Genomic DNA, 23402 nt, shown 5'->3' on the forward strand with positions numbered 1-23402 from the left:
CTTTATAATATCATTGTTTGTTCCTTTGTGTTTTGTCTCATTTGCTATAAGCAAACCAAGAAGACTCTGAATGGGTTTGTATTTTTTTACCTGAAAATATTTTCCTGGCAACTTGTTTTGATATTATTGCTGATTTTCATAGGACCTCTGACTCTTTTCCTTGACTTGTGCAAATCAAATCAACTGTACATCTATGACTGCAATGAGCTTCTCCTTTTGCTCACAATATCATGTCCTGTATTCACACTGAAAGGTTGTGTGCAGCCAAATTGTGATGTGATGTGTTTCCTCAGTGCGGCTCTGATAATATGCCATGCTATTGACCTTTCCCTTGGGTGCCTTTTATGCCAGATGTAGAATAGGGTGGTCCAACCATTGCAAGCTGAGGTATCCTAGAAGAGATGCTTGGCCTTTGTTCCAAGTGGTACGGGGATTCTCCTGGGAAACAAGTTTTGGCCATGTTGATTGCCAATCTTGTCAGTAAAATTTACGATCCCCAAAAGGTAGGATCGTATCTGCATACTTACCTACTGTGACCATACAGTAGCTAAGAATATTCTTGGGAAAAACCCAGATGCAGCATGAGTTTCCTCCTGTTATATTGTCTTAGACTTGTTGAAAGAATTTGGATGACACAGGCCTGTTTTCCAACTATTTCAGCTTTGTGAGAGTTTCAAACTAATCGAGGATTTATGCCTTAAAGCTAATCTGAAGTAACCACTAAATTTTGTGATTCAGATTACTTTTGTGATTGCAGATAACTTTACTGTGTTAACAGATCAGGGGACAGTATAAATTAAGACTTCAGTAGTACAACAACAGTTTGCATTAGTTTAGTTTTTGCCATAGTAATATTGTGTGGCCTGCAGATTTAATTTAGTCCTATGAGGACTTCTGAAGTCTTGAGCAAAGATCACTAACTAGTTAGTAAGACCTGGACAAAGTCTGTGCTCCTGGGCCTAGGGCCTCCAGCACAAGAATGATGTGGATCTGTTGGAGCAAGTCCAGAGGAGAGTCAGAAAGATCATCAGAAGGTTGGAGGACCTCTCGTGAGCAGAGGAGGCTTCCAGGACATCTCTTTGCAGCCTTCCAGTACTTGACGAGACTTATAAAGCTGGAGAGAGACTTTTTACATGGTCTTATAGTGACAGTACAAGGTAGAATGGCTTAAAGCCAGAAGGGGGGAGATTTAGTTATATGTTAGTTAGAAATTCTTTATTCAGATCGTGATGAGGCGCTAGAACAGTTTGCCCTGAGAAACTGTGGATTCCCCATCCCTGGAGGTGTTCAAGGCCAAGTTGAATGGGGACCTGGACATTCTGATATGGTGAAAGGCAACCATGCCCATGGCAGGGAGGTTGGAGCTGGTTGGTTTTTGAGGTCTTTTCCAAGCTAAGCCTTCCTGTGATTCTATGCATTGGCTGATCTGCATTTACAATAAAGACATCTACTAGTATGTCTTATTTCTCCCATCTTCTTGAAACTGGATTGTTCAAATAGGCTGATAACTATTTCATGTAATATCTGACATCTACATATATATATATATGTATGTATCTATAACATTATATATTTCTTCTTTTCTTAATTTAAATTATTGGTACTTTTACCAGTGCTCTAAGTACTTTAAAAATGGGAATGGAAATGCTTTAAATATAAATTAGTTCTAGTTACAGCCATAACGGAACATGCTGTGTCATTATGTAGAATACAAGTTGTGTGTCACAGAAATAAAGTAAGAATTCATGGTATTTAATATATATAGAAATAACATATTTTACTAAATAACAATTGTGGGAGATATAAAACACCGCTTGCTTTTTTAAGGTTTGACAAAGTCGCCACTTAACTCAGTTTAGTCAGGGGGTATATAAAAACCTGATGCTACTTACATAGCATTTAGCTTTGTCAAAGTTCCCACTGAAATCCAGTAGGATTTACTAGAGTAAGATTAGATGCTGAGAGATACTTGTCTGAAACGCCACAGAGAATGAGCAGCATAAAAATGGCCATTCTCAAATCATTGGTTTCGATGGTGAAATACATTACTGACTTCTAGTTTTTAGAAAACTCACAGCAGACTAGCTATATTGGTACAAATGGCACTGTTACAGTTATTACTCAAAAACTGTGGGCACAAACTGGGCTTCCTGTCACACTGTCAGTTCTGTCTTGTCCATGTCATGGATTTACCCACAGAATTATCAAGTACAACTCATTTTCATTAATTTTGTATAATTATTTCATTACAGCAATAAGACATAATAGATGTTGCGCTTCCTGAAGCGATTGTTTGGTTGATAGAACTTGCTGAGACTTCAGTCTTATGCCTCAAAAATCACTCTGGCTTTGCAATAATACTGGGCTGCCTTAGAATATTACCTTCTTTGACCAAACTGGCATAAACAAATGACTGATTTATCATGTATTGCTAGCATACTAACTCATCTGAAGCAGAATACTTATACATTTTAATAGGTTGAACAAAAAAAGCCATAGTAATCCAACCATCCTTAAACTCAAACTCTCTGGGCTTTTTTTTTTTTTTTTTTTTCTTTCATGGAAGAAAACAACATAATCAAAATGGCCTCAAAAACATGAAGAGGGGCAGGAAACTAGGCTGTGTCTCAGCTAGGACACTACAGAGACACTAGGGCTAGACAGGATTTTAACAGTTTGTGTTCAAAAGCCTTGTCAGACACAAGTTCTGGTAATCAGGTTGTTTACTGTCATTTTTTTAAGTAATACAATGCATCTTAATCATGTACGCAAATTAGCCCATAAATCATTTGTGTAAATCCCTATTACCAGACCTGTAAATCACCAGGTGTGCTCAGACCCGAAGGATAAGTGCACCCCATCTCCCTCCCACTAACTCAGAAGCACAAACATTGCTCCTCTTCTCTTTCCTTTCTGTTTGTCTCGGAATTTTGTTGGTTTTGTTGTTGATGTTTTGAGTATTTGAAGGTGAGGGGGATTGCTTTGAAGCGAACACATCAGTGCATTTTATACGCCAGCTTTTGATTTTGAGGTATTCTTGGATCTTGTATTCCCCTGAGTAAGGGGCATCTAACAGCCTGAGATGCCAGTTCACTGAGTCCAGCATTGGTTCAGCGCTGGCTGTGGCTATGTCTAGTGCTGCTTATGCAGGCATGCTGCTGTCAGCCCTTAAGTTCTCTGCATTGTCATGTACCCTTATCATCTCGCCATTACTTGAAACCATGGTATGTTTTTTGTTGTTGTTGTTTTTTCTTTTTTTTTTTTTTAAGCTAATTATATGTGGTCTGTGAAGCTGTATTATACAGTAAAATCTTTATTTAGATTAAGGTGTTAGTCATTTTGGGAGCCTTTAAGTAACAAAGCAGAGGAGTTATAACACAGGATAAAGAAGCTTCCTGAACCCTGTGTGCCTTTAGGGAAATGTGATTGTACATGAATTCTTCAAGCCATAATTTTTATATTACTTAGATGTATTCATGACAGATATAGTAGAACTTTTCTACTCACTTCTTCCCTGGGTCTAAGCACATAAAAGGTGTAACTTTTCTCATTCCCCATTTCACTTTTTTCTTTTCTTTTTTTTTAAAGTAGAAATGATTGTAAGTTTCTGATACTCCCAAAATAAGCTAAATCTAATCAATTTCTTGCAACAACAGCAGGGCAATATACTCCTCAGTATACAAGTTCCGGGATTCAAAGAGTTAATTCTGTGAATTGTAGTACTTAGAAAGATGATACTGAATAGTATTGTGTAAGGGAATAAGCGATGTAACAGAGTGTCCTTGTTTTTCACTTCTTTACCATCATCAGTTTTTGGTTCCTGGGAAACTAATAGATTCATTTTCCAATAGCTACATGATCTCTTTTCAGCAGAAGGTCAAATGCCCTTGAGATCATGGATATATTAATGTTAGATTATCTTAAAATATTCAACCATTTAGCCAACAAATCATAAGTCTCTAAGGAAATCCTTAATCAAATGCATGAAGATACACCATGCCAAATAACATAAATACCTGTGCAAAGGGCAAAGTTAAGCAGAACAAGGGTACGTAGATTTGAAATTCTAATGTTTGCATCAAAAAGTCCTTTTATGTCTTAGCGTGCTTTAGGAATGAATTATAGTTTTCTTCTGTGTGGATTGCTCAGAACGAATGGGGACTTCCTTGATTGTAGGAGATGGCTCTGCAAGTGTTTATCATGTAATTGCTTCGGTACCACTCAGCTGCAGCATTTCTTCTATGGGTAGGAGATGTGGTAGAGCAGTACAGGCATATGCACTGTGCCGAAGATGTTTTGTTATGGTGAATGGGAATTGTCCTGATCTCCTCCTGACAAACTTGGCCTTTAGTCACAGGGTAGACGCTGAGTTTGTGATGATGGAGTGCCTCAGGGAACCCTGCAAGAAGAGCACAGCCTGAGGGAAAGGAGTGCTGTGCTGCCACTTGCCTTCAGACCACTGTCACGCTTCTGAGATAGTTTGCCAAGCAAGCCCATCCTCTTCTCACTTCATATCTTCTATATAAAAGGAGGGTTGTATGCCAGCACTATCAGTGTAAAAAAAATCATACATTGCTTAAAATTAAATTTTACCTGCTCAAAATTTGTTCACTGAAATTGTGGATTTTTTGGTCAGTGAAGACTATTTGGGATTCAGGGAGAGGCTGCAGAATGGGCCTGCAAAAGGTTTCTCTAAAGTGCTTGCTCTGCCTGCAACTTCATTAGCCAAGCTTGCAGAGCTAGTGATGTTCATTGGCTTTGACATTGGCAAAATGCGATATACAGCTTTCCTTAAATGTTTTTTTGTCAATTTTTTTTTTTTTTTCAAATGACCCACATACATAAATGGCCTCTGGCTTAAATTAAAAAATATATGTATTCAACCTCTGACTGATTTAAAGGGTTATACTGCCTAGCAGTGCTTTGTTTTTGGATTAATTCTTGTAATAGTCTGGTGGCTTTTAAAATGGAAACAGTTGTTCTGAAACTTTAGCATTAGCTGGGTTTAAAAATTCACAAAGCTTTTATGTTTTCACTTTGTCATTCTGTTACAATTAAAGGGCAATAACTGTCTGAGGAAGAACACATTAAAGGACAATATAGATTGCACCCTGAAATACAGCCCAGTTGGGAAGAATAAATGTCTTTGCATGGCCAAATAGATTTACATTAAAATGCTATTTTAGTATTCTGACCAAACACCAGCTAATCTGCCTGGCTGGACATTCTGACACCTCTTTGAGATAGGATTCAGTCTTCATTCCCATTGCTGCAAACACCCAGCAAGAGCTACCCTAAAGAAAACAGTAGATTTTCCTTTGTTTTGAGGTTAATTCTCAATTAGCTAAGACTTCGACAAAAACAGTATCAAAATTTCAATTTGATTTCTTTTGCATCACAGACATTACAGACGTTTTTTAAAAAAGGACATTACAGGTCAGCAGTCAAATGTTATTTAGTTTTTGTGGGGCTGGTAGTATTAAGGAAAGCCTGTGTGATAACAGCCACCCTGATTTCAGTTGCACAAAGATCCATTTTTTTTCTTTCCTTTCTCTTCTACCTCCTTCAGCAAATTAGATAAATGATTCCTTAGTGTAAAATGATATCCAGAGGTCACTCGCTGACTTTGCTGAGAGTCTTTTAAGGGATATATCAGCAATGCCACTTAGCTCTTGTTGAATTAAATATAAATACAGCTCATACAAATAATATTACTGGAGAAGAAAATCAGTGTCTGTGCAGCTTCAGATTTCTAACAGTGTCTAAGACCTACAGGATTAATGGAATCATGGCCCTCTGGGGTTTTGTCCCAGACCACACAGATCTTCTTGTAAGAGAATAAGGCAATTTTAGATTGATGGACTTTGTTCATATTTAGTGCCATTACTTAGGCAATACCGACCGTTTATCTCCTTTAAAGTAGACAGAGATAGTTGAGCAGAAAATCTGTTATTATTTCTTTATTCCTTAGGGAAGGAAATGAAAGATAGGAATGCTCAGTTTGTTAATTGATGGTATATTGTGAAAAAATACATTCATCCTTCCTCCACATCCCCCAGGTATTCTGAACAGATATGGAATCAGATGAAAATGAAGAATAATTATTTGTGAGGAAGAAAGAATTATTCAGGAAATACTCAAGAATTAAACAGGATTTAAAATTTCACAGGAGGCTGTTTAATATTTTTAGTCACTTTGCTGATTTTATTAGCTCCCTATAAACAATTTATACATACTGAAAATACAGTACATTAACAAAGAAAAGCACAATATTCTCACTTAAAAGTCTTTATATGTATGTATAGAACACATAGTATTACAGTACTTTGCAAAAAAACAAACTCTAGTCTTCAACAGTTGTATATATTCTTACATTTACATATATATCTTTGATAGGACTATTGCAGCAGGAGAGGGTAGGGATGAACATGTGGTTTATATGCTTTATATTCAGACTATAAGTAACTGTTTAAATAGTGGGGATGTATTGTGGGGAAATACACAGTGCTATGAGGAAAGTACTCTGAACTGAAATTGAGAAATACACTAACATACTGAAACTCATTTAACTTTCACTTAAGTTAGGTGATGATCATATATGTCAAAGTAGGTTGATCAGTCTTTCCTGTATGCTGTTGCTTATAACATACCTAAGTTACAGCATTTTAATTCCTGAAATAAAAGACCAAGAAAGTGTAAGCATTTATTAAGGCTTTAATGAAACTGATTTTAAATATTTGAGATCATTTCCCTCTTTGAAGTCTTTACATAGTTGAACTGATGGGAAATGTATTTTTGTCCAAGAATTGCATTAGCCAAAGCATAGGATTGAAATGGCTGAAAACAGGGTTAAATGTCAGTTTATATTTTCTTTCCTGATTTTATTCAGTCCTGGAAACTTTGGAGGAAGAGTATTTCAGGATTAATTTCTGATAAGTCTAACTATAAGACTGAGCCCTAAAGGGCAGTCTTCCAGTTGCTTTTTTTCAATCCCAAAGAAATCATGCAAATATTTTTTGTGAGTAAAACCAGGATTAAGCTTCAGATTGTCTTAGTAGTTCTTGGAGAACACTTTCTACTAAGCTGATAAACGTGGTTTTAAAAGCATGTTCAGGCCTTTGTTAGCAGAATTTGTTGATTAGATGACAGAAAACATAACTAAACTGTAACAGCAGACTTGTCTTTATGCTCACTGATGTTCTGTAAAAGAAACAACTTTGAAACTGAATCCTGCCAGGGGAACTGAGAAGGAATTGTTTTTCAAATATTCTGTGTTAGCAAGTAAATGCATTAGACTGCTATGGTGCAGTTGTTCACAGAATCACAGAATGGTTGAATTTGAATGGCATCTCCCCAAGCAGGATCAGCTACAGCAGGCTGTCCAGGATCATGTCCAATGATGGAGACTGTGGAGCCTGCCGGGACAACCTGTTTGAGTGCTCAGTCACACTCACAGTTAAAAATACTTTCTTAAGTTTAAACAGCATTCTCTGTATGTTTGTGCCCATTGCCTCTTTTCCTGACAGTACTGAAACCAGCCTCAATCTTTCTTTCTTACTCTCCACAACAGGGTACACATATGTGTAAGATCCTCTTGAGCCTTCCGTTCTCCAGGCTGAACAGTCCTGGGTCCTCACCCTCTTCTTCAGTCCCTTGGTCATTTCTACAGGCACTTGCTGGATTTTCTCTGCAACATTCTATCTTTTCCACAGTGGGAAGCCCAGGCCTAGCTGCAGCTCTCCTGATGTCTCAACAGGATTGAATACTTGCAAGGGATCGCCTCCCTAGACCTAGTAACAGCACTCTGCCTAGTGCAGCCTTACGGGGTTGTTGGCCATCTTTGCTGCATGAGTGCACTGCTGGCTTGTGATCAATTTGGTGACCACCAGAACTCCCAAGGCCTTTTCTGGAGAGCTTCTTCCCAGGTGGTTGCCTCAGCTTGTGCTGCAGCTCTATGATTCCACCTGTCTTCCAGAGTCTGCCATAGCAGACATAGTAGAAAAATCAAGACATTAGTGTTGTTGAGAGAAAGAAAGAAAGAAAGAAAGAAAAGAAAGAAAGAAAGAAGAAAGAAAGAAGAAAGAAAGAAAGAAAGAAAGAAAGAAAAAGAAAGAAAGAAAGAAAGAAAGAAAGAAAGAAAGAAAGAAAGAAAGAAAGAAAGAAGAAAGAAGAAAGAAAGAAGAAAGAAAGAAAGAAAGAAAGAAAAGGACTAAATGTCCTGTAGCACCTTGAAAATTCATATTACTTTTTTCAGCAATGTTCCCTCATTGTTACTCAGAAGTTTTTTAAAAGTTCTATGCACAAACAATCATGCAGCAATCAAAACATTGCTTAACTTCTGATCATCTTTGCCAAGTGTGCAGTCATCCAATGGTATCATAATTGATCTCAGTACTGAGGTGCCAAACTCCATGTTGCTGAAAGATAGTTAGATGATGTAAATAGCTTTTTGTGTTTTGCAATAAAGCACACTTTTGTTGTGCTTGATGTAAAAGTGGGAGATGAAGGTATTCTTTTATTGGAGCAAACATGTGGAAAATTGCTCTAGATTGTTATAGTACAGAGCATCTCCCCTGAAAGGAATGAGGTTCATCTATAGGGCAAACTCTGACTGTGGCATTTTATTGGGGTTACTGCTGGACTCTGTGTGGTCAAAGCAAATAACGTCATGTCCATCTAAACTGTTATAACCATCAGACCGATGCATTTTCTCATCTATAGTGTTATATTCTGAACTGTCACTTGGCATTAACTCAGTCAGTGGTGAAGTCCTACCACCTAGAGATGAACTCTGCCTCAGAATGATGTTTTCCACTTCAGTGCTACTCGTATAGCAATTACTGGGTCATTAATATCATTGCATGCAATTAGTGACAGCAGAACGAGCAAGAGGTTTCTTATTTATTTAATATGAACTTTCACTATAACCCTTTCTTATCCGAGTACTGCAGACAGAAACATGAGATTTTCAAGGCAGATGAGCACCTTTGAAGAGTAATGATGAGTTCATATGATATAGAATATAGATCCTCATTTAATATTAAATCCTCTGATTTTGTTTCGTGCAAGGCCACTTGTCATTAGTGACAATCAGTGTAACTTGAATGGTAGCTAATTGTGTTAGTTCTGTTCAGCTGAAGCAGAGCTCACTGTGGTAGTGAGAAGGTATTCTCATCCATGAGAGCCTTTTGCCAGCAGTGTGCTGGGAGAAAGAATAAACTATATAAAAAACACTGCTCATGGCTTGTGAAATTAACTAGCTAGTAATCTGGTTTAGATGTATACATTCTGATATACACTGAATGTATCATAATTAGTGGGCTTACATCTGCCAGTTTCTTCAGTGCTCACAAATATATAATTTGTTTATGTAAACTAGAATCAACCATGTGTACAATAGATCATTATCTGAAAACATTTCTCAGAGTATGTGAATGTACAACTGAAATACTTTTAGAAATGCTCAGCTGTAATAAAAGACAAATTGTCATTTGTAGTGGTACAATGTTGAGATGCTTTTAATTTTTTTTCATCATCTGTAAATCTTTCTGAAAGAAAAGGGACACAACAGCAGTAAAGCAAGTAGGCTTTTGCTGTGGATGGGTGGATGCTGTGACCTTCTGTATTGGATAATAATGCAGCATATAGTGTACAGTTTAGTACACTTAAGTTATAGAGTTCCTTAACCAAGACATAATGTGGTGCTGTTTTTAAAATGATAGGCAGCAGAAACCAGTTAGAGCTCACAGCTTCTTTGGTACAAGTTGCTCGTTGTCTCTTTTTCCCTTAATGGAAAGTCTTTGTTTAAAAAATGAAATGAAAGGATTGTATTCTTCCTGTACCTGTATTCTTGTTGTGTGATGCCATGTCCACTTGGAATTAATAGAGTCATTCTGAGTATAGAAAAGGAGGGAAACTGTGCAAGTACTCTCTCCTTATTTTGTGCTTAATTCTTTGATATTTGGGTGTTCTTTTTTCAGTCAGGCAATGTAAGACTCAGTAAGGAGAATCTACAGATTTCCAGAGGTGTTCCTTTAATTAAACAGTTGTCATTTACAAGGTAAATATAAAGGCATTTTAAAGTACATTGTACAGTACAGACCGGTTGGCTCTGTCTAAGTTGTGTCCCCTACACTGCACCCTCAAAGAATTAAACAGTAAAAAAATCTACCTTGCTCTTGTTGTATGAATATAAGTAGAGAATTTTAGGGAAAATTTTATAGAGAACCCTATTATTCACAAGTCCATTCAAATTACCACCAGTCACGCCATTTGCATTTGGACAAGATACATTTCAGAGTAGTGGAAGTGAATCACAGAATTCCACTGTGGAGCCTTCGCCTTCTTCCAGGCAAGAAGAGGCCTGCTTTTTTATTTTACTTCATTTTGTTCTGGCTTTAGTTTGAATGGGGTGGGCATTGCTGCTTACTTGCTGTGCAGAGTACAGTTTGTGGATCCATTTTAGATAGCAATTTGGAGAGATGCAATGTTGGACATAATTTAAGAAATGATGAGATGTGAAAAAGAAGGGAAAATTCTTCTTGTCCTTCATTCATGTAGCAGTTTTGCCTCATATGGAGAATGGGAAAAAGGCTGGCTGCAAGAATATTTAGAACACTCCATAATATTTAGTTTAAGAGAAATTGTATGTTAATTTGAAAAAATACATAGAATAAAATTGAATCAGTGGGAGTTTCTGGGTGATCTTAAGGTTGAGAAAGTCCTCATGAAATTCTGCTGCCCACTTTGACTTCGCAAGTAGGACAAAAAAACAGAGGTGTTAAAAATATAATGAAAGATGACTGGTAAAGTGTATTTTGTTTATAGATGTTTAATGATTGTTTTGGTATCCTATAGTAGAAAATATTAATTGAGCAAATCCAGCTAGTTTTTTTGTTTGTTTGTTTGTTTGTTTTTTAATTTATTTAAAGATCTTCTCTTTGTTGCTGTAAGATCAGTAGTAAAGGTAGGATGCAATTGTGTTTTTCAAGCACAAAGAGTTAAACAGAAGAAGTCTCCAGCTTGCAGATAGAAACGTAGGCAACATGCTGACAATAGTCTGTGCAACTGTTCATAATGCATTGAAATATTACCACTTACAGTCCATGTTTGAGACCGCTCATAGTTACATACTGGGAGACATTTTCATTCTAAAAATGAAGGTTTCATTGTCAGTCTGAACTTTTGTAACTAGAAAAAAGGGTAGACCGTTAGTTACTAGTAGTTTAAATTTGCATATTTATCTATCTTTTCTCTTTAAACTTTATGCAGCTCATCCAATGCCATGTATTTGCCAAACTACCTGTTCTTTGGTGAGTGGCCTGAGCAATTTTTTTTTATGGCTGTCTCACATCTCTGTGCAAATCTGGCATTGCTACTAAGTGAAAAGAGAGAGAAAGAAAAAAAAAATAATAATTTCATTTAATTAAAACACTCTATTACCTCAGCTGCCTTGTTCTTCATCCCTGGCTAGTCTAGAAACAACTCTGTGCTGTGATCTGTGATTTGTGGTTTCTCAGTGTGTGATTTCTTGTGTTCTTAAACCTGTCCCATAAATTTAGATAATTTATGGGAAAAAAGAATTATTTATTCTGTGCTTTACTAAGAAAGTCATTAAAAGTACTGAAAGCAGATGAAAGCAGTCAGAGCCTGAATACATGATGCCTGGCCAAAATAGTGTATTATTACTTAATACAATTAAAAAAAAAAAACAAAAAAACACAAAACCTCAAAAGCTTTACGTGTTCTTAAAAATCCTGTGACTGCAAGTCAAGTGCAGCTTTGTATTAAGAATAACTTCTTACTAGTGTTGGATCTTTAGCTTTTGTGACTTTTTGTTCCCACAAAGTGTAGGCTTTTCCATTCTAAGCACGGAAACAGCACAGCTGTGAACAAGTGTAGATGGATAGAGTTTTTACGTTTTATTTAGCTCTGCTTTTGAGAAACCTATTATCTGATGCTGACTTTAAGGAACATCTAAGATAAAAGATGTTGACAGTCACTACTGTTAAAACAGTACTGATCTAACTCAAAGAAACCTGTAATTCTCTCCTTTCCTCTAAACAGATCCACACCAGCAACAATTATTTTGATGCATTACTAAATGGCTTTGTTGTCCACACACACTTTAACCAGTTTTGCCCTAACCCACAAGCTGAGATCACTTATTCTTTCCTATTGTCTGTGGCTTAAGGTTTATTTAATTTTCACAAATTATGTATGACAGTCCAAATTTCCCTCCTCAGGCACGTAGTTCATTTCATATCCAAGGTGCAGAAATGCATGTGTTATGAAGTTGTCTTGGTTAAAGGATGTGACATTTAATTTGGCAAGTGGGTAATGTTTTTCACTATCCTAAAGCATAAAAGTATGGATAATTGCGACAGAATTAAGTGGTTGAGGTTTTAGTTTACTGGTGTTTCCTGTTAAGTAATTGTGATGGTGTTTTTTAATTTTGTAATCTGTATTTTTAAGAGTGAGGGAGGATGAATTTTTGTTACTGTGCCTTCATTTCTAATCTCTTTGTGAATGAAAAGCTATACAGGCACAAATCCAGCAGCTTAATTCTCCATCTGATTAGAGCAATGTTACCAACCCGATAGGTCGAAAACAGCCAAGATCTGTGCAGTGGCTTAGCCTCCTGGGAGGCAGTGTAATAACAATCAAATGAAGACATATTAAAATGTAATATTACTTCCTCTCCACGGGGACTGTATAAGAATCATAGCCAGGAACTATTCTTGTCAGCTGATTCTGTTTTGCTCACTGATTCTCTGTCCCTGCATTTATGACTAATGCATTTCATACAACAAACAGAGCTTGTGAAGTTTTAAAAGCAAATGAATGTAAAGCATCAGTCATTGATTTATATGAGTTGCTTTCTTAACAACAAATGCATATATATATATACTTATATATATATAGATATATGCATTATATATGTATTTCAAAGAAGGGAAAGCAGAGCTGGCATGAAATTCTTTGGTCCAAATAAATTTATTTCTGCTTGTGTTAAATGAGATTATATATTAAGGAAATGCTTCATGAAACAGAAAATGTACAGTTTCTTCTCCAAAGTAAAACTGCGTCGGCAGACTCTTAGCCATAATTTAATATGAATTCATTTTTTCTTATAGTTGAAATCCTAAACTTGTATTCCTTACAAAATGACAGCTGCAGTTGTATTCAAGGAACACAGATACATGGGGTTTATGTAGAACTCAAATATCATTTTTTACTCACTAATGAAAAAATATCAACTAAAAATTATGATTTTGTCAAAAATTCTTAAAATTAATAGATATTTTAGGGCAATTACATGGATTTATTTGTAGGTGTGGTTAGACTGTAAATAAGAGTAATATATTGTGCTTTTGACAATGATTAGTTTTGCAGTTGACATCAGTGGAACAGAACAGCTCTCAGACAATCGGAGGTAGCTATCCATCAAAAGATTAAAAACATTTTGTTACTAATACTTAGTTTTAGTTTCCTATGTATTAATTTTCCTTTAGTTTCTGTATTAATATAAAATAAAGTATGGAATCCTGAGAAAATACTCATGAGAAACTTCATAGTAATTATTAATTCTTATTAATGTTAACATTTAAGTAGTATCTAGTCTTAGCACAAGGTCATGTGTATGTGAGTAAATTTCTCTAAATATATCCATATTTGGGCCTAAAAGTTAAAGAAATGCTCTTTTATTTATACACATGTATATAAAAATAAACTGAAAGAGGGTTCTAAAATTTGATCGCGTAAACAGTTGGAGAGTAGCCTTTCCCTCTTAACATAACATAAAGATCTTGTGTTATGTTTCTGTGTTCATATCCAAATCTGTATCACAGACACTTTTCTTTCTCTTTTTTTAATATCACGCCAGTATAAGCAGAGATCCAGGTACAGCGTTACTTTCCTGCAGAAGTGTGAGTGTAATGGAGGCGTTTGGATGGTAGCAAGTATAATTTTCACTTGAAGATCAATATAAGACAGTGGCAAGCATTTGAGGAATATTCTGTACTTGTTCCCTTGTTTGACTTCTGCGCACTATTCTGTCAAGGGGTATTAGCAGCATGAAACTGTTTTTTCTCTGATGTCCCAGATTACTTCTCCCTCTCTGTGTCACTTTTCAAAGCTTAGAAGTATGTGTTTAAAACTACCCACATTCTTCCTGGTACGCTAGGGATATGTGAGGTTATATTTCGATAGTCTTAATGAATTTTGAAAAATAATTTCCTCCAGTGGCCTTGGGTAATTGTCAGTTTAATTACAGGGAGAAGCTGAGACGGAAACTTTGCTTTGTCACTGAAATACTCCTCTTTGAAAATTCTCTGTTCCTCAGGATGTAGCGCTCTCTACTCTGAGCTATAACATAGGCTTTCAGAAAACCCCTTGAAGAACTGTGGAAAAAGCGAATACTTCTGCAAATTCATTCATCTGACATCAAAGCTATGAAAGCATTCTTTTAGCAAGCAAGTGAGGCAGATTGAACTCTCACAAGCACACAACCGGACTCATTGTATGTTTGGTCCCTCTCATTTGGAGACTGTATTTGAAGTAATTTTGCATTCTTTTTGCTGTCTTACTTTCTTATTCTGTACTGAGGTCAGACTGCATCCTCTGCATCTTATTGAGATCTCCTGCTCTGTAGGTTAAATGGATAGGCCTTTAAAGAATAAAAAGGCATTGATGTTCAGAAGAAGCAGCACTCTATTCAATTAAAATCAAGTAGAAGGTGGTTAAAGAGCTGTGAACCCCCATAGCCTAGATTAAAAAGCAAACGAAGAATTACAAAAAAGGAAGACAAAGTCAGTGTTTATTAGTTGTACTTTCAATTGATGCTCAGCTTTGGTATTTCTATTTACTGCTTTTTTTCCTTGTCCTTGTGCTCTGGTACATTGGCAAATAGGTCATAAAAAACACTTTCAGCAAAGACACATTTGATTTATGTCCAGAACTGGTTCTTAGTATTGATTTTTTTTTTCCCTCTGGAAAAAAACAAAAGAAAACAAAACTATATGTCTCCATTATTTTCTGAGCCTGGCAATACAGTGGCACATTTCAGATCTGTTTTTATCTTAGATTACTCATTGTGCTATTTTATATTTTAGAAGTCTTCCCAAGTCTGAAAAAATCAGTAGTTTCACGTACTTCCCTTGCCATGATTTGAGGGCAAGGGGAGAGAGGGGGTGGAGAGAATAAGAGGAGGAACTGGGAAAGCCTGTATACAGGGAAACGGGAATTTTAGGAGAAGAAAGCATGGTTTGGGAAGTTTGTATGGTGGCTGTAATTTGAGTTAGTCACAAAAGAGGCAGGAGTGGAACAAAAACAAGAAGTAGATCAAAGGCTAGGAAGCAGGGTTCAGCAGTATGGGGTTTATATCTTTACAGCTAGAGAGAAGATTAGAGCAAGAAAAATACTGCCATGGGGCTAGGAAGACATTGTGAAGGAATAAGGAAATATACGTTGCCTCCATTTGAAAGAAAATCCCCAAGGAAGCAGAAAGAGAAGGAACGAGAATTAAAAACAAAGATCTGAGCAGTGTGAAGTCCTTGTTGAATCAGATCCCTAGCTGAAAAGAGGGAGGCACACGTAGAAAAGTGCTGCTTAAGCTGTTTGCCAGAACCACAGCGAGCTCTGCTCTCTAGTTTTCCATTTGTTTTCTCCAGTTGGTGGCCTGGTCTCAGTGCGTGAGCATGTGTCTGCTTGCTTGTGCATTTGGGGCCTTGCATACATAGGTCCAAGAAATGACAAGAGTACAGGAGAACACATGGGTTTGAGACCTGCTGGTGGGGGTCACTGAGGAGCTGTTTCTCTGCCTGGCTCATGTGAAGTGTCCCATTGTGTGAGCCTGGCCCAGTCTCTCTGGACCCACCCCACTGAGGCCTGCTGTGCTACCATCATGGCTGGGCATCAGCACAGACTGGTGGCAGCTGGGACTTGGCATGGCTCGTAGTGGCAGTGGTGCCCAGTGTCCAGGAGCTGCCAAAGGGTTTTCTGGCAGCCAACAAGATGTGCAGCCCTCGTTGTGGTAGTGGTGGTGACTCAAACCTTTGGACTCTCCCTGGAAGCAGTGTTTTGCACATACGTCAGCTTGTAGTGACAGGATTATGCGGGGGTGTGCGGTCCCAGCAAGTGTGGAGATAAGAGAGAACAATATAAATACAGGGGAAAGCACCCGCTTGTTTGCATGAGCTGGAAGGTTTTTGTGAGAAGAGAGCGTGTGTTCCCCCACCAGCCTGCCCCCAACAAGGAAGGCTCCTCAATGCTGAGAAAAGTGAGATAGTACTTTCAAATATTAAATGGTTTTCCAATCAGTGCAGAATCTCAGCTTTCACCTGGGTCCTTTGTAAGCCTTTGCATCTTCCAGCAGGAGATTTGTAATAGAGGAAGCAGGTGTAACATGGTGATTATAAAGATATTGTTGAAAAAAAAACACACACACAAAAAAAAACACCAATAGGGTGAATTTCCAATGCTTTGCTCCTTTGAGACTGCCAGGGCTTCCCTTTCAGCTGACTGCATTACCTTTTAGCAGGTGCTGTGTTTTCGTCCAAGTCAGTCAGTCAATTGTGTGCAGAAAAAAACTTGCTGGGTAAATTTGAAACCTTGATAACACATTCCTCCATTTGTATGTATTGTACAGCTTACCAATGTATTCATTCCTTTGGCTTTCAACATTTCACAACTTTCCGTAGGTCAGCCTGAGCAAGAAGGACAAATCTCAGTAGACTGAAAGATTTCTGCTTTCAGATGCTCATGTTCACATTACTTTGCCTGTTGATTTCCTGATTTTATTTTTATTTTATTTTATTTTTTTTAATCAGCAACATCAAATGGGTCTTTGGAGGGCCTGAATAACCAGGAGGGAGGGGTGTGCCAGACAAAAACCATGAAGATCCTCATGAAAGTTGGACAAGGTAAAGACCATCTGCTGTTTCATGAAACCACTTTGATCGGTCTCAGTGTCCTTTTAGTTTTCAGGCTTCTTTTGCAAGCGTAGAGCAGAGAGCCAGCCGAGTCTAGTGTGGTTGTTCCTCCCTTACAGTCTGAAAGCAAAGACTATTTTCTGCTCCTCAGCTACTGACAGATTTCTGCAGGAGGAGGGTTGGTGTAATAAGATCTCTTCACTGGAGAGCTCCCTAGAAGGAAAGGTCACCTGGGAATTACGTGTTTCAGTCATTTTTATTTTCATTTTAAAAACAAAAGCCACAACTGCGCTGTTCAAAATTATTTAAAATACATGAAAGGAGGGAAGCTAATATTTCTATAGTTTGCTTGTTATGAATTCTGATTACAGAGAGGTTTTTGTTCATTGTCTCTTTTCATATATAGATAACCTATTGTGCAGAAAGAAAGAATTATTCTTCTAAGTAGAAGTTGGTTTAGTAGTCAATCAACTTCCTCAGTTAAAATGAAATGTCATCTGCAAAGCTTTTCTTGCCAATTACAGGAGTCCCTATAGTTTCTGCAGATGGCCTCACAATTTAAACCTCTGAAATAACTAATATAATCATTTTGCTTTAAAAGGAAAATTACATTCTTGTTTCTCCTAGTCCTTTGCATAAAGATTCTTCTGTTCAAAGCTATTCATGTCTCACAAGATACCTATAGCCAGCTTATAAAACTTAATATCTTCAGGCACCTAAGCTGCAGTGAGTCGCTTTTCTCTCCCACAGATCCCAATTCTGCAGGGTTACCTCGGAGCACAGACCCAACCAAGCGCCCTGAACAGGAAGCTGGTACAAATGGGAAGAGCTCCACCACAAGTCCCTTTGTGAAGGACCACTCAGGTAGGTACTATGAGGTTTTCCCTTGGAACAGAAAGGCTCTAACATGTTCACCTTTGTTCCCAAATATGTTTTTTTTTAAGCATTAAAATGTTGGAAAAGCAAATATTTTCACATTGAGATGACAGAAAAGCCAGTTCTGATGCTCTGATGGATAGAACTTTGGAGCTCCTGGTTTTGGCAACGGCTGCTCTTTCCCCTCTTTCTGCAGTAGAAGTTAATTACATCTTGTAAGAGTATCACTCATTTACAGGAAAGTTTTTGGATAGGGCATTCTCTAGCAGCTTTACGATGGTAAATGCTGCCTTACATTTAGTACTCTGGCAGATGAACGAGTCTTTCTGTCTTTCTCTTCCCGTATAATACATTATCAAGTGGTTCTCGACAGCCATTTATAAAGTTTATTTCAAGACATCTATAATTCATATCCTTATCTTTTAATTGACCATATAACGTCTACATATGATGGACCGGTCTTTCACTAAATTTAAAGATTAAAAAAGAAACAAACAAACAAACAAAAAAAAAACCAAGATAAAAAGATGGGGTTGTTCAAAACAAAAATCTCGAGGATGCATTTCAGGTATTACGAGCAAGAAAATTAATAACTTTTAAAACACAAGTTCTCTGGAAGAAAGTTGGGTGAACTGGAAATGTTACAAAGCAAAATTTGCTGACAGTTTATTTTGGGGTTCCCAAAAATGGCTACATATTTCCCTTGCTAGCTGCATCATTTGATGTCATTGATATGACAGTTCCTGGGCAGGCTTCAGACATTTCCTGCTGAGGTTCCAGATGTTATGAGGACATAGTATCTGCATCATTGTTCTACATGTAAGAGAGCATCAAGAGAGGGAAGTCAGTTCAGATTTTCAAGTGAGAAGGTCTCAAGTAAATGTTGGTTTAATTTTTGTGACAAATAATGTGACAATATTCAACTGGCTATTCAGCAATTGAGCCTTTCCTGACTACCTAATATGTGCTGTTATTTTCGTTTAAATAAATGTAAGATACATTATATAAACAAATATAGTCCATAACCATTTTGCCCATCTTTTGCACTGTCTCAAGCTCTTTTGTTTCATTTGTAAGCATGAGGAGTCCACATAAAGAGGCACTAGGGACAGTTAAATCAATATCAGAAGAATAAAATAGCAGAATTGTGTGACACTAAACAGTGCCAGTTGTTTTGAGAATTACCGTTTCACTGTGTTAATTTTCCCTTACCATCCTATCCCGCCCCCTTCTGCTGCCCTGAGCTGGCCAGCATCTGTTAAAAGATGCTGTGTGCATCAAAGGCTGCCTTGTCAGTGCCAGTCCTCTCTGCTGATGGATGATGATGTATGAAACAGGGTGGCTTGGGAACAGCACAAAAGTGAGACCAACAGACACAAAGTCTTGTTTAATATTGATTGCTGACTTCGGCTGTTTGCATTTAGCTATCTAACAGGGTAATTGGTTTGTCAAAGTATAGCTGTCAGTTAATTCTTCTAGCTTTGCTTACTCTACACATTTTTAAGCAGCGTAAACAGGTCACAGGATGGCAATAACTTTTGTCTGTTGTATTTCCATTCTTTCCAGGATCTAGCACAGATGGCAGTAAGGCTGGGCATTCCAGTATACTGGGTTCAGAAGTGGCCTTATTTGCAGGAATTGCATCAGGGTGCATCATTTTCATCGTCATCATCATCACTTTGGTGGTTCTATTATTGAAGTACCGGAGAAGACACAGGAAGCATTCCCCACAACACACCACAACTCTTTCACTTAGTACATTAGCCACCCCAAAACGCAGTGGCAACAACAATGGTTCTGAGCCCAGTGACATTATCATTCCTCTAAGGACTGCAGACAGTGTTTTTTGCCCCCACTATGAAAAGGTCAGCGGCGACTATGGACATCCAGTGTACATAGTTCAAGAGATGCCTCCTCAGAGTCCAGCAAACATTTACTACAAGGTCTGAGAAACACTCCACCAATTCTGTGGTACAGTTGAGGCGTAGAGGACACTCACTGGTCAAACGCTTTCTGTTGGGGTTTGTGATGACGCCCTGTGCACTAGCATTGACTCAAGCACAGATGGAAGAAGGCAACAGCTATTTCTATGAGAGCCAACTCAAGCTGGACAGCTAACCTAGTCTGTAGAATTCCTATCTCAGTGAATCGATATTCGCTAAAAGCTGGAAGACTTTTATGTAGAAGATGCCCATTCTGATTGCTGTACTCTTGTTACATTCATCATCCTCAAAGCCATGTGCTGCAGGCCTTCAGGCATGTACAAAAGCCAAGGGAAGATGGAGTGATCCGTGGATGTTAATAGCTCTAGGCATCCTGGGAAGGTGCTGTAGGATATCAAGCTTGAAATGCAATCTTCTGACTTTTGTGTGTCTCTCTCAGTGCATACTGGATTTGTCACACAGACCTTGGTGTCTAAGTAAGACTTGCTAAAGTTCTCTTGCTTTAGTCCGTCACTGTTCCATTTATTTTTGTTATTCAGGGCTCTGCCATCCTTCACATAAGATTTTCTTTCACTCCACCTCCTGAATCACTAATGGAACATTAATGTTTAGAGATGCGTGCTCCATCCATCTGCTACAGCAGCCTCACTTGAATGGGTAATGCATTTTTAGAAATTGTGTCTGATAGTAAGGAGCCTTCCAGCCAAAAAGTTAGGCTGTCAACAAGTCAAGAGTAGGACTGGGTGGTGGAGGGAAGGGCTGACTGTGGTTGTGATTGAATGCTGCTGCCTCAAAAATAGAAGCTGGGAAGAAAAAAAACATTTAGGTAGCACAGCACTTTGGTATGCTACGTTTTAAGAGGCAAGTAGGAGACACAATAATACGTGCAGTGACTTAGAGCTGCGTTTGAAGGAATTCACGGTTATCAAATACCAGTGTGCAGAAAAAAAATAGTACCTTCAATACAGTAGAACAAAGGGGTATTGTTAGGAAGTGAACAAGCTTGGAGGGGACAAGACAAGAGCGAGGATATATTAGGGCAGGGCTGTTGCGGTACTGGCAATAAATTATACAGCTTCAAAGCTGTAGCAAAAACGTAGTCTGCTTTGGAAGACTTTTAAGCAGACTCAGCTGCTATACTGTCACATTATACTAAACACAGGGAAGCATTTAAGAAAATAGCAGAGGGCCAAATCTAACCAAGGTGATTATAAGCCAACGGGTCAAATGAGCTGTAATGCTATCACTGGTAAAGTTTTGGGGAAAAAAACAAACAAAACCTTTCTCATCTCTAAGAGTAAAACAATATTTTTCTGACTGAGCCTTTTGACACTTTGGTTTATCCTAGCGCTGTGCCTGCATGGTGCCTGTGGGTATTGTAATGGGCACAGCAGTTTGTTGGTGCTCTGTGGCAAAGTTAAAGCACATATGGCAAACCTCCTGCAGTCCATAAGAATAAAATAAATAAATTATGACACTGAGATGGAGAAGGAAGATATGTCTTATTTATAATAGGTGTATAGAACACAAGGGATACAAAGTGAGAGTTTTTCTTTCTTACTTACTTTTTTGTTTTGTTTTGTTTTTACTAACACATGTTTTGAGATTGCACAGAATCTACACCAGAAGATGTGAATTTCATGTGCGGCAATTAAATAGTCTTAACTTGTCGTCATTCTACATATGTATGTGTACATGTACATATATATATCTTTATGTATGCATGTATACATACATACATATACACACATTATAAAGAAGAAACCAATTCTGGGGAAAACAGCCACTATCCCCCAAAAAATGGTAATGAGAGCATATTAGAAAAAGGAAATCCAAAGTCCTTTAATGGCATCATGTTAGAGAAAATTGGGAAATAGGCCCAAAGTGTCGTGAAGTCACATATGTAACAACAACAAAGTGTGCCGGCATATATATTCTGTGTTGTGTTTTCTCTTGCCTTATGGACTGAAGTGTTCTGTAGATTTCATTGAGATTCGTAGGGGGGGGGTGAGGTGTTCAGGTTAAAGTTTTCTCTTTAGCATGTCTGTTCCCCTACGTCTCCCACCCTGGGGAGGAAATAAAAAAACTCTACTTTTATATGTGCTATGCAAATAGACATTTCTAACATAGTCATGTTACTATGGTAACGCTTTGCTTTCTGATTTGGAAAGAAAATGTAGCAACAGCATTTTGGGGTTCTCAGATCTCCGTTGAGCACCTGCAAGAAAAGAAAAAGAAAATCTGTCATAGAAATTATCACTCTCTATTTCTTGGACCTGAAAATGACGTTGAGATGTTGGTCCAAATGAGAGAAACAAAACAAAAAATCCCAACCCATGGATCTGTGGAAGGTTACCATGGTGACTAACTACACTACATATGTAATTCTTTTCAACAACCCTTCCTTTCTGTGAATCCATCCATACAAGGTTCTCTTGTAAGTCATTAAGATTTTATTTTGGGGGAGGGGGAGGAAGGGGTGGGTTTGCTGATCCTGATTTTTATCAGATTGAACCTATGCTTCATCAGCTGGCTACATTCTAGTTATGTACTAAACTGTGAAAAAAAAATAAATCAGATGAATTGCTGAAGAGCAACCTGCAACCAATTGAAAAAAAAGTGTACTGTGTGTCTGCTTTGTGTCTGGTGCAGAATTATGACAATCTACCAACTGTTCCTTTATCTGACGTTGGTTCAGCTTTGAAAATTACTGTAAATGCCTTGCTTGTATGATCATCCCTAGTCACCCGACCTGAAATTTGCACCATCATGTCTAAGTGAAGATGCTGTAAATAGGTTCAGATTTACTGTATATGGATTTGGGGTGTTACAGTAGCCTTATTCGCCTTTTTAAATAAATAATAATAATAAAAAAAAAACAACACGTGAAAACAAGAAAAAATGGCTTTTCTTAACCAGATTGTGTATATAAAGCAATGTTGGTTTTTTATAAAGTCTGAGCAAGATGTTTTGTATAAAATTTGAATTTTGCAATGTATTTAGCTACAGCTTGTTTAAAGGCAGTGTCATTCCCCTTTGCACTGTATTGAGGAGAAAAATGGTATAAAAGATTGCCAAATTGCCACATATTTGTGCTGAAATTGTGTACCATGAATATTTATTTAAGAATTTCTTTGTCCAGTTTGTAAGTAACGCAGTATTATGCTTGAGTTATAAATAATTTCTTCTCTTTTTTTTTGTTTTGTTTTTCTTTTTCTTTTTTTTTTTCTTTTTTTTTTTTGTTTGTTTTGTTTGTTTGTTCTGTTTTTAAACTAGCCGGTAATAAGTTTGAAATCTGCTTTAGTTCCACACTGCAGTTAGCTCCCAGAAAATGAAAATTATGAAAAATCACATTCCACGTCTGTTTCAAACTGAATTTGTTCTTAAAAAAATAAAATATTTTTTTCCTATGGAAACCTTGCCTTCTAAGTATGTTCTTTTTATTTTTGTCATATATTTAAGTAAGAAAGCCATCAAGTATGCCTCTGCCAGCCCCTCCTTGCTTTCCTATCTGTCTCTCCCCCCCCCATCTCTCTATCCTGGTTTCACCTGGTTCATAAGTAAACAAGCTCCTTACAGCATACTGACTTCTGTTAACCTCCTTATTTTCCAGACCTTTGCTTACACATATCAATGGATTTAAAACACACAG

General features: G+C 37.5%; 1 protein-coding gene across 1 annotated transcript in view; it reads left to right on the forward strand.

The window, feature by feature from the left end:
• Nucleotides 1-23166, forward strand: part of EFNB2 (ephrin B2) — a 45365-nt gene extending 22199 nt beyond the window's left edge. Inside the window, exons 3-5 of the mRNA XM_085215529.1 lie at nt 16830-16922; nt 17682-17795; nt 19374-23166. Of these exons, the coding sequence (XP_085071655.1) occupies nt 16830-16922; nt 17682-17795; nt 19374-19756 (590 nt within the window). The 3' untranslated portion in view covers nt 19757-23166. The remainder of the gene's footprint in view (nt 1-16829; nt 16923-17681; nt 17796-19373) is intronic.
• The last annotated feature ends 236 nt before the right edge of the window (nt 23167-23402 follow it).

Source organism: Meleagris gallopavo, chromosome 1 (assembly GCF_905368555.1).
Source record: "Meleagris gallopavo chromosome 1, MGAL_WU_HG_1.1, whole genome shotgun sequence".
Classification (NCBI taxonomy): domain Eukaryota; kingdom Metazoa; phylum Chordata; class Aves; order Galliformes; family Phasianidae; genus Meleagris; species Meleagris gallopavo.